Raw genomic sequence first — 11436 nt, forward strand, 5'->3', positions numbered from 1 at the left:
TGGAAGGCTGAGGCAGAAGGATCGCCAGAGCCCAGCAGGTCGAGGCTGCAGTGGCCGGGAGCGACCACTGCACTCCAATCTGGGTGACAGAGTGAGACTCCAACTCATAAAAAAAAACAAAAACACACAAGGGAAAGCAGGAATGCTGGGAATCCATCTTGGACTTGATGAAGGCTTTTATAAGATTTGGAGATACAGAAAAATAGGTATGCTTTGAACATCCCAGAGCCCTAACAAAGAATTGGAGAATTTTGCCTATGCATATAAGACAGCAGTCCCTAACCTTTTTGGCATTGGGGACTGGTTTTATGGAAGACAGTTTTTTCACGGATAGGGGATAGGGAAGGATGGTTTCAGGGTGATTCAAACATAGCATATGTTGTTCACTTTATTTTTGTTATTATTACATTGTAATATATAATTAAATAATTATACGAATCACCATTATAAAAAAAGGCATGGACGGAAGTGGTAAATAAAATAATGGGCAGGCCATGTGTGGACTAAAATAAGTGTCAGATTCTGACTTGAAGCCTGCCACCAGATGTTGCTGAACCATTGAAGCACATCAACTCACTTGCCACTCATTGGTAGGGTTTTGATATGAGTCTGCAAGCAATTGATTATGTTCTCTGTACAGTCAAACCTCACTGCTAATGTTAATCTGTATTTGCAACTGCTCCCCAGCACTAACATCACAGTCTCAGCTTCATCTCAGATCATCAGGTGTTAGAGTCTCCTAAGGATTGTGCAATCTGCAGTTTACAATAGGGTTTGCGTTCCTATGAGAATCTAATGTGCCCGCTGCTCTGACAGAAGACAGAACTCATTCTGTAGCACCAATGGGGAGCAACTGTAAATACAGATGAAACTTCACTGCCGCTCACTTCTACTATGTGGCCCTGTTCCGAACAGGCCATAGTCATGGCCTGGAGGTTTGGGGGACCCCCTGATTCAAGGCAATAGCGTACAAACCAAATTGTTCATAGGGGTTATTTGGGGGATGGATGGGCATGGAATTAAATGGAATAGAGATGTGGACTTTCACTTCTTTTTTTTTGAGTCGGAGTCTCACTCTGTCGCCCAGACTGGAGTGCAGTGGCTGCTCCTGGGCTGCTGGGCTCCGATGATTCTTCTGCCTCAGCCTTCCAAGTAGCTGGAATTACAGGCATGCGCTACCACGCCCGGCTAATTTTTTTTTTGATTTATTGTAGCGATGAGGTCTCGCCAAGTTGCCCAGGTGGGTCTCGAACCCGCGGGCTCAGGCAATCCACTAACCTCAGCCTCCCAAGGCGCAGGATTACAGGCTGAGCCACCGAGCCTGGCTAATAATACCAATTTTTAACAAATTTCAGAAAAAATATATAGGGCCAGCATTACCTTGATATCAAATCAGATAAACCTTAGGAAAAAAAGAAAACTGTAGCTCAGTATCTCTCTATATATACAAAAATAATCAACAAAATATTATCACTAGAAGTGGATAAAAATGAGAATCCATCATGAACAGTTGGATTATCCCAATTGCAGGGTTGTTTTAGCATTAGAAGTCCCCATAATTCACCGCATTAATAGAAGAACAGAGAAAAGTGAAGTGACCTCGCCATAGATACCTCAGAAGCATTTGACAGTTTTCCAGATTAATTTGTGGCAAAAGCTCTCAGCTTACTATAATAGAGGAGAACTTCTCTAGTCTGATAAAAGGCATTGATGAAAAACCTGCACTTGACATCATACTTAACTGTGAAAGAGTAAACACTGTCTACCTGAGATTCAGAATAGGTCAAGGACATTTGCTCTCACTGCTTCTATTCAGCCTCTTCCCAGGGTCCTAACCAGCACGATAAGGCAAGTAAAAGGAGCAAGTTTACAGGTTAGAAAGGAAAAGTCAAGTTTTCCTTTCTAAGTGTTTATTTTTTAGATATCTTATAGATGTCATGATTGTACGCTTAGAAAGTCCTAAGCAAGCCCTGGGCTGGGCATGGTGACTCACACCTGTAAGTCCAGCACTTTGGGAGGTTGAGATGGGAGGATCACTTGAGCTCAGGAGTTCAAGACAAGACTGCCCTAAAAACTGCCAAGCATGTATCACTTCCAACACACAGCGTGGACAGCATAGTGAGACCTCATCTCTATTATATGTATTTTTTAAAAAGTCCTAAGACGCTATAAAAACAGACTTGAGGTTTTTGTTTTTGTTTTTTTTTTTGTTTTTTTGAGTTGGAGTCTCACTCTGTTACCCAGACTGGAATGCAGTGGCCGCTCCTGGCCACCGCAGCCTTGACCTGCTGGGCTCTGGCGATCCTTCCGCCATAGCCTTCCGAGTAGCCGGAATTATAGGCATGCTATACCATACCCGGCTGATTTTTTTATTTATTGTAGAGATGAAGTCTTACTGTCCAGGCGGGTCTTGAACCTGCGGGCTCAGGCAATCCACTCACCTCAGCCTCCCAAAGGCGTGGGATTACAGGCTGAGCCACTGAGCCCTGCTCAGACTTGAGTTTTAAGTTTAGCTAGGATACAGATCAACTTACAAAAACCAGTTGTTTTTCTTATACTAACGATAAACAGTTGGCATTAGGAATTAGAACAGTATCATTTACAATAGAATCAAGTAACACACTATATTAAAACATTCCCCAAGAGCAAAAGTGTGAAAATGTTTCTTAGAGTTCCTCATAGTAGAAGTTACCTTGTATTCTTGTTCCATGGATGAGGACTTCAGGGTACAAAGAATCCAAGAATATTCATTTGTTCACAGGCACACTTCTATAAGCACCCCGTAGGTGCTGTGCTAGGGATACAGTAGTGACTTAAACATTGATGGCTGCCCTGGTGGAGTTTATAGTTGGAGAGAAGTTGAAGAGAGAGAGAAACTTACTTGCTAAGTTTCCGGCTTTGGCTTCACATTTTCCATTAGATGGATGGTTCAAACGCTTTACCTTTTAGCTAGATCTCAAATATGGTAACTTGAATAATTTGGCCCCTGTGTGTGGGAAGTCATCTCATTGTAATACATGCTTGGCAGTTTTTAGGGAGGTTGATACTGGCTGACTCGGTTGGTTCAAAGTTCATGTGAAGACAGTCCATGCAGGTGTCCCAGGAGGGAAGAAGAAGTTGCTAATCTTCATTGAGCACCAACTGTATTCCAGGCACTGTGTTATTGCCTTCCGCAATAGATAGTATTATTTTATCTAGTTTTTGCAGTGTCCCTAAGGTAGGTGGTTTCTCCTCTTTCATCACAGGTTTTGAGAAGACCAGCACTCATGGGAGCTTGAGTGGCTTGCCAGACCATGAGGTGGTCCTGGGCTCAGTCCCACACCTGTCTGACTTGAAACTGTCAGTTCCAGCTGTTGTCAGTCATTTTTCTATTGGTTACGTCCGTGGGCCATCCCATTCTTTCCCAATCAGGAAATGCAAGGAAGTGAGATACATCTTTTATAGTGCTAATTTTTTTTTTTTTTTTTTTTTGAGTTGGAGTCTCACTCTATCGCGCAGGCTGGAGTGCAGTGGCACACTCAAGGCCACCCCGGTGTCAACCTCCTGAGGTCAGGTGATCCTTCCGCCTTAGCCTTCCAAGTAGCCGGAACTTCAGGTGAATGGTACCACGCCCAGCTTGTTTTTTTTATTTATTGTAGTGACAACGTCTCACCAAATTGCCCAGGCTGGTCTTGAACCCCTGGGCTCACACAATCCTCTCGCCTCAGCCTCCCAAAGTGCTACGTTTACAGGCTTGAACCACTGCATCCAGCCTATGGTGCTAATTTTGAATCTCTGTTACTTTATTTTACAAGCACATCACTCACAAGAAAAACCAGTCAGTGGTTTCTTGTGACACTTCTCACAGCTCATACTTCAAGACACCAGTTTTCAAGTGGTTTTTTAATGCTCTTTGACTCTAGCCACTGTGTATTTAAATTGCCACATTAGTTTAATTCCGAGCTGTGAGCCTATGCTTTGACAGGTAGGTATTTGAGGGGCAAAAGTTACACAACCAGCAAGGGGTCTCTGTGGGTTCTGCCAACCCAGCTCATCCTTCTGGAATTGGAGAGGAGCAGGGGAGACTGCCCCATTTGTGTGGGGAATCTCCCAGCTCCCCAGCCAGAGAGGCGGGGGGTGTCGGATATGTGGGAGGGAGGTGGAGTCACTGATGATGCCAACCTAAAGTGACTGCCTTAGTCTGGCCCTTGAAGGCCACAGGGGCCGTAGTGATACCTGCCTGGCTCTCGGCGGACAGGAAACGGAGACTTTGAGAGAACAGTTGACTTGTTAAGGCTCGTGCCAGCGCCAAGTGGCAGAGCTGGAACGTCCTCCTGTGTCTCAGCCGTACCCAGTAGAAGGACCCTGTGGTGGGAACATCATCACACCGCCTCCTCTGGATGGCATGGTGTGGGTCTCATGTGGAGTGATGGTCTCTTAATGATAGGGAGAGCCGCAGACCTGAGCCTGCTGCTCATCAGGCTTCCTTCAGTGCTCTGTACCTCTCAGATATTCTACACCCGGATTATGTTGACTTTCACATTTTTGTTCTCATTTTTCTGCTTCATTGTTTACTGGGATTGTATGTCAGCATTTTGTGTGGAGCTCCACTTTTCTATCTGTAGATACTGAATTTGTAATTTTTTTTTTTTTTTTTGAGTTGGAGTCTCACTCTGTCACTCAGACTGGAGTGCAGTGGTCGCTCCCGGCCACCGCAGCCTCGACCTGCTGGGCTCTGGCGATCCTTCCGCCTCAGCCTGCCGCGTAGTCGGAATTACAGGCGCGCGCCACCACGCCCAGCTGATTTTTGTAGAGATGAGGTCTCGCTGCCCAGGCGGGTCTCGAACCCGCGGGCTCAGGCAATCCACTCACCTCAGCTTCCCAAAGGCGCAGAATTACAGGCTGAGCCACCAAGTCCGGCTGAATTTGTAATTTTTTAGTCTACAAAGGAGAGTTTTTTTGGCATAAGGAGAATGCTAGAAGCATCATTTGTAGGTGTTAGGTAGGTCAGACCCACCAGGGGTATGCGATCTGGTGACACACGAAAGATGCAAAGAATGGCACAGAAGTTAGACTGGAAATATAGTTTATTTAGAAAGTAAATTAAGGCCAGGCACAGTGACTCCAGCCTATAATCCCAGCACTTTGGGAGCCCGTGGGTTTTAGACCAGCCTGGGCAACTTGGTGAGACCTCGTCTCTATAATAAATCACAAAATTAGCTGGGCATGGTAGCACACTCCTGTAGTTCCGGCTACTTGGAAGGCTGAGGCGGAAGGATCGCCAGAGCCCAGCAGCTCGAGGCTGTGGTGGCTGGGAGCGTGCCACTGCACTCCAGCCTGGGCGACAGAGACTCCAACCCCCAAAAAGGAGGTAAATTTGGGAGAGAGGAGATTCACCTCCCCAAGGTAGGAGAGGGGGCCAAAGCTAGGAAAACCTGGCGGCCATAGCTCAAAGAACCTACGGCCCTGGCCAGTGCTTGACAAAGCAATGGTGAACGACTGCTTGAAGTTGAATGCTTTTAAACCAACCCTGTGGTAGGGGGGTGGGTCATTAAGGTGACTGGGTGGTAGTCTTTTTCACATCGTCACAAAGGGGACAGGTCAAGTGATGGACAGCAGACAGATGGGTGGGCTAGTCACATGACTGCCGCCATGGTGTTGGGGTCTGTGTCTTGAAGGTCATGAAGAGCTGATTAGGTCGTGAAGGGTTGATTAGGTTAACGAAACAAGCTGGGGAGGGAGTTATAAAACAGTGATCAATAGCTACCTCTGAGAAACAGGTTCTGTCCTTGATTAGAGGGCAAATTAAAGTGAACTGCTAGAAAACATGACAGCCAGGCAGTGTTAAAATGGCTGCACTTTAGTTAAGGTTACTTAGTCACTCCATGCCGACGTTTCACCCTTTCAGTAGGCCTTGTAGTGCAGCAGAGTAGTGCGTATGTGTGTGCTCCTCCTTTCTCTTCGGGCCAGTTTTTCTGTAATGATCACTTTTCAGTTGTGTAGGGAATGTTTGCACACTTTCATCGTAATGAGAACTGGGATTGCTCACTTTTCATTTGGCAGATGACTGTATGTTGGTACACATAGACCCAGTGTGGATCATTGTTCTCTAAACAGCCATTCTGTGAACACATGTATAGTGCAGTGTTTTGTCATTTATTTAAATAAACCTTCAGTGGGGTAAAGCAGTGGTCCCCCACCTTTTTGACATCAGGGACTGGTTTCGTGGAAGGCAATTTTTCCATGGACTGGCAGGTTGGGGGGATGGTTGCAGGATAATTCAAGTGCATAACATTTATTGTATACTTTATTTCTGTTATTATTACACTGTAATGAAAAAAATGAAATAATTATATAACTCACCATACAAAAAGAGGCGTAGATGGCAGTGGTAAATAAAATAATGGGCAGGCTACACACGGACTGAAATAAGTGTTGGCTTTTGATTTATTATTTATCTATTTATTTATTTTTTATTTTTTTGAGTTGGACTGGAGTGCAGTGGCCACTCCCGGCCACCGCAGCCTCGACCTGCTGGGCTCCGGCGATCCTTCCACCTCAGCCTTCCGAGTAGCCGGAATTACAGGCATGCGCTACCATGCCCGGCTGATTTGGCTTCTGATTTAAAGCCTCCCCCAGATGCAGCTGTGCAGCTGAAGTCCATCAACTTACTGGCTGCTCACTGACAGGGTTTTGATGTGAGTCTGCAAGCCGTTGATTTATAGGTCTCTGTGCAGTCCAGCCTCACTGCTCACGTTCACCGGTATTTGCGGCCACCCCCAGCGCCAGCATCACACCTCACATCACCAGGCATCAGATTCTCATAAAGAGCTGCAACCTCGATCCCTCGCATGGGCCCTTCTCAGTAGGGCCTGCCTCCTACGAGAATCTAATGCTGAGGCTGATCTGACGGGAGGCAGAGCTCAGGCGGGCATGCGAGCGATGGGGCGTGGCTGTAAACACCGCTGAAGCTTTGCTCACTTGCCCGCCCACACAGTGTGGCCCAATTCCTAATGGGTCATGGGAACCAGGCCATGGACCGTGGCGCAGGAGTTGGGGACCCCTGGGATAAAGGACTTGAAAATTAGAGGGAGAAAGTGGGAGTCCAGTCCTCTTCCTAGATGACTGGGAGCTCTGGAGGGCAGGAGTTATGATGACACTTGGAAGCATGTCTTGGGGCAGTCGCAGTTCCTTTATTCAGCCGGTCTGTCAGGCTCATGGGGTCTTTTTACAGCTCATGTGATTTTTGTACCATTCAGTGGCCATCACTGTATTTATGGGGTTGTGTAATCGTAACATTTTAGGACATTTTCATCACCCCAAAGAGAAGCCGTCACCTTCAGCGGTCACCTCTTATAGTCCCATCTCCCCAAGCCACTTAGTAGTAGGCAACTACTAATCTACTTTTGATCTCTGTGGACTGGCTAAATCTGGACAAGTTATGTAAATGAGATGGTACAATACGTGCTCCTTTGTGGCTGATGTTTTTCACTTAGCATCATGCTTTCAAGGTTCCTTCATGGTTTTTTGTTTGCTTTTTGGAGTAGGGGGTCTCGCTCTGTCACGGCTCACCATAGCCTCAACTTCCTGGGCTCAGGTAGTCCTTCTGCCTCAGCCTCCCAAGTAGCTGGACTACATGTGCACACCACCACGACCGGATTATTTTTTTATTTTTCTGTAGAGACAAGGTCTCACTGTGTTGCCTAGGCTGGTCTCAAACTCCTGGTCTCAAGCAGTCCTCCCTCCTAGGCTTCCCAGAGTGCTAGGATGACAGGCATGAGCCACTACGCCAGTTCATTTGTGTTGCAGTGTGGAATAGTCCTTCATTTCTTTTTATTGCCAAATAATATTCCATCACATACAAAAGCACATTTTATTGCCAAATAACTTTCCAGTTGTATACAAACCACACTTGTAAACACAACCACATTTTGTTTATCCATTTATCCGTTGGTGGGTATTTGGATTGTTTCTGGTTTTTTGGCCATTATGAATAATGCTGCTGTGAGCACTAGTATTCAAGTTTTCTGTGCACATGTTCACTCGGTCCTTGCCAGACAGGTCTCCAAAGCAGCTGCACCATCTACATGTCCACCAGCAACATATGAAGGTTAGATACGCCCCATATGCTTGCCAACACTTGTCTGTCTTTCTGATTATATGCACCAAGTCTTGAGTGAGTTACACGGCCTTCCATGGGCAGACTCCAGGACCGTAGTTGTCTCGCTGTTGGGGAACTGGTGTGTATTCTCTGAAAAGGGGTGTTATTAAATTACACGGTTAGGATTTCTTGACTGAAGTAATATTACAGGTCATTAGTATTAGCTGAGGATTTTCCTGACAGTATTTGGTGATCTTTGTTTACTCCCACACAGTCACTCATTTAAATACACCCCATTCCCGGCTTGTGGTCAAAATCAAGTGGAAGTTAATGGACTTCATGAGTTCCGTCTGTGCCCCTGAGCATGTCTGCAGCTGCTGTGACTGGAGTAAAGCTGGTTGACTTGTTTGAACATTCCCTCTGGTTTTCTAGATTAGTTTCACTTAGTATCAAGGTGTCAAGGTTGGTTATCATAGTTACAGAGCTTCCTAGTTGCCTCAACTTGTAGTTAAGAAAACTGGATTGGAATAGATGGTGCTGGCAGTTTTTAAATAAGTCAGATTTCTTTTGTTTGTTTAAAAATCTTTTGAGGGCGGGTTCTTGCTGGGGATGATTTTGTAAGTTAAAGGGGTATGGTGCCCTTTGCCAAATTGGGAACATTCTGGAAGTATGTGAGGATTTTGCCAGTTGTTGAGTACGTCTGTTTCAGTCATGCGCTCCGATGGGGGAAGCAACCCCAGGGTGAGTCACTGCCTGCTGGTCCGCTGGTGACCAGCCAGAGCTGACGCCCCTTGGTCGCCTGGCCTCCTCAGCTTTGTCCTGACTGCTGGACCACAGGGACGTTTTGGGTCTCCTGGAATTAATGCCAGCTCAGAGCCAATGCACGGTCACCTTGATAAAAGGCCACAAGTCCTTTTGGGGATGAGCTGGGAGAAAGATTGAAACGGTACAGTATAAATTTTTGGCAGTGTGGCGGGTCCTTCCTCACAGGGACCTGTCTTCCATCTGTGGGTTCTGGGTATCTGGGAGGTGATAGAGGATCTATGATTCTTTTCACATGACTTAAGTTAGACTTTTGTTAACTTGACCTGGAATTCTCTGTTTATACACATCAAATATGAATTTAATAGACTTCGCATTGTCCTTTGCTTCTAGGAGTGCTGTAAGGTCTCTTCTGATTCCTCCATTGACTCCACTTGGTCTAAAAAGATGGTCCTACTAGGCACTGGAAAGCAGCATCGAGATCTTTCATTTTGCGCCAGGTCCAGCCTCCAATGTCGTTGTCTCCAACCATGTGGGGTAGTTAAGCTTTATTGGCAGTCATGCTTCTTCATGCATAAGCTGCCAGTTGAGTCTAGAAAGTGAAGATTTTGGAAACTCAGCAGGTGTTGATGTTAAAACTTGAACATAGTGAAAGATTCACCTTTGGCCCCATTCTTCAAGTTTTTCTTAATTTACATGGGCTTCCTTCCTGTGCTATAGGGCTGGTGTCAGCGTTTGCGTTTTAAACTCAGTTTTTATGGGTTTATAATTTATCCACAAACTTTTCTCTAGGCTTATAACTGAAGTATTTTTAAACCTCCCAAAAGTACATTTTAAGTAGAAAAATGCTTTACTTTGTTTTTGCAAACTATACTCTTTTAAAAATAAAAACTTGACTCTTGTCAGTTTTTAAAAACTATTTGGTTTTTTATTTAAAAAAGCTATGAGCAGCAGGAGACAGGACAGTTTAAATGTTGGCATAGAACGAGGACATTTACATATATACTTATATGAATATAAAACAATAATTAATTAACATAGTTACAAAAATATTTATTTATTTATTTAGTCTGGGGTGGTTTCTTTTTTTTCTTTTTCTTTTTTTTTTGAGTCAGGGTCTCACTCTGTCACCTAGGCTGGAAGTGCAGTGGCACAATCACAGCCTTGACCTCTTGGGCTCAGACAATTCTTCTGCTTCAGGCTCTCAAGTAGCCGGGACTACAGGCACATGCCACCACCCCTGGTTAATTCTTAAAATTTTTTATAGCGACAAGGTCTTGCTATATTGCCCAGGCTGGTCTCCTGGGCTCAAGCTCTTCTTCTTCTTCTTCTTCTTTTTTCAAGTTGGAGTCTCACTCTAGTAGTCACCCAGCCTGGAGTGCAATAGCACACTCACAGCCACCATAGCCTTGACCTGCTGGGCTCAGGTGGTCTTGCCGCCTCAGCCTTCTAAGTAGTATGCCGTCTTCTAAATAGATGTTGTATAGCAAATATCCAGTAACTAAGTATTTCTACTTAGAAAATAAGAAAAATTAAAATACTATATAATTAAACTTGTATAATGTGGGCAAAGAAGTATTTAGTGTATAAGAGCATGAATTTGCCATTCAATTTAAGGCTTTAGGAAAGATGAAAAGGAGAAAAAAACAGCAAAAATGCAAGAAGAAATAGACTGCAAAACAGAAGGACAGGAAACTACCATTTCAGAGTTGGAAAACTAGCAACAGAGGAAGAATGGAAGGGAGTGAATTGGCTGTGACAGGAGGTGCTGAGCGCCTGCAGAGAGAAGATGCTGGGAGTGGGTGCCGTGGACTGCGGGAAAGGCTGCACGATGGTGTCCGAGTGGTGGTCGCTTCAGCCAGAGGGGCAGGAACTAGTGAGTCACAAAACTCAGAATACATGGAGCGCGGCGGCTCCCACATGTAACTCCAGCACTTTGGAAGGATTACTTGAGACCAAAAGTTCGAGACCAGCCTGGTCAACATGAGACCTCATCTCTACAAAAAAAGAAAAAAAAAATCAGCCAGGTGTGCTGGTAGTCCCAGCTACTCAGAGGCTGAGGCAGAAGAAGCACCTGAGCCCAGGAGGTGGGGGCTGTAGTGAGCGAAGATTGTGCCACTGCACTCCAACCAGGGTGACAGAATGAGACCCTGACTCAAAAACAAACAAACCCAGAATAGAGTCTCGTAACTGAGGGAGAACTGAGGAGGTGATAGCTCCATGCCCCTTTTAGGGGGCAGAAGTCCACTCCCTGGTCACGGGTGGGCTCTCTGAACCTTTTAGGAAACAGGCCATTCTGTTGAATAATAGCACAGACAGAACCCGCCAAACAGGAAGCAGTGCAACCCGTCTCGTCAGTGGACGTGGAGGTCTCCGTTGCAACAAAGGTCCTAGAAAGTGGCCACCGCAGGCGACGGCTGTGTTTTGTTTCGAGCAGTTGATCCTGCTGGAATGCCCGTCCAGGTCAGTGTTTAAAAGTCATTCATCTGTCTGGAGCCGGTGCCGTGATCTGAACGTGGCCCCTGCAAGACTCGCACGTGCTGCGTTCGGAGGTGCCGAGGCCAAGAGCGCGCTCCTGGCGCGTGGACCGCGCG

The 11436-nt window shown here is 45.7% G+C and overlaps 1 protein-coding gene across 1 annotated transcript in view; it reads left to right on the forward strand.

Moving 5' to 3' along the window:
- Positions 1-11218: 11218 nt before the first annotated feature.
- TLK2 (tousled like kinase 2) overlaps positions 11219-11436 on the forward strand; it is an 83920-nt gene continuing 83702 nt past the window's right edge. The window contains exon 1 of the mRNA XM_008073173.2: positions 11219-11305. Coding sequence (XP_008071364.1) covers positions 11294-11305 — 12 coding nt within the window. The 5' untranslated portion in view covers positions 11219-11293. The remainder of the gene's footprint in view (positions 11306-11436) is intronic.

The sequence above is a fragment of the Carlito syrichta genome, unplaced genomic scaffold (assembly GCF_000164805.1).
Source record: "Carlito syrichta isolate Samal-C Ts95f unplaced genomic scaffold, Tarsius_syrichta-2.0.1 Scaffold315709, whole genome shotgun sequence".
Classification (NCBI taxonomy): domain Eukaryota; kingdom Metazoa; phylum Chordata; class Mammalia; order Primates; family Tarsiidae; genus Carlito; species Carlito syrichta.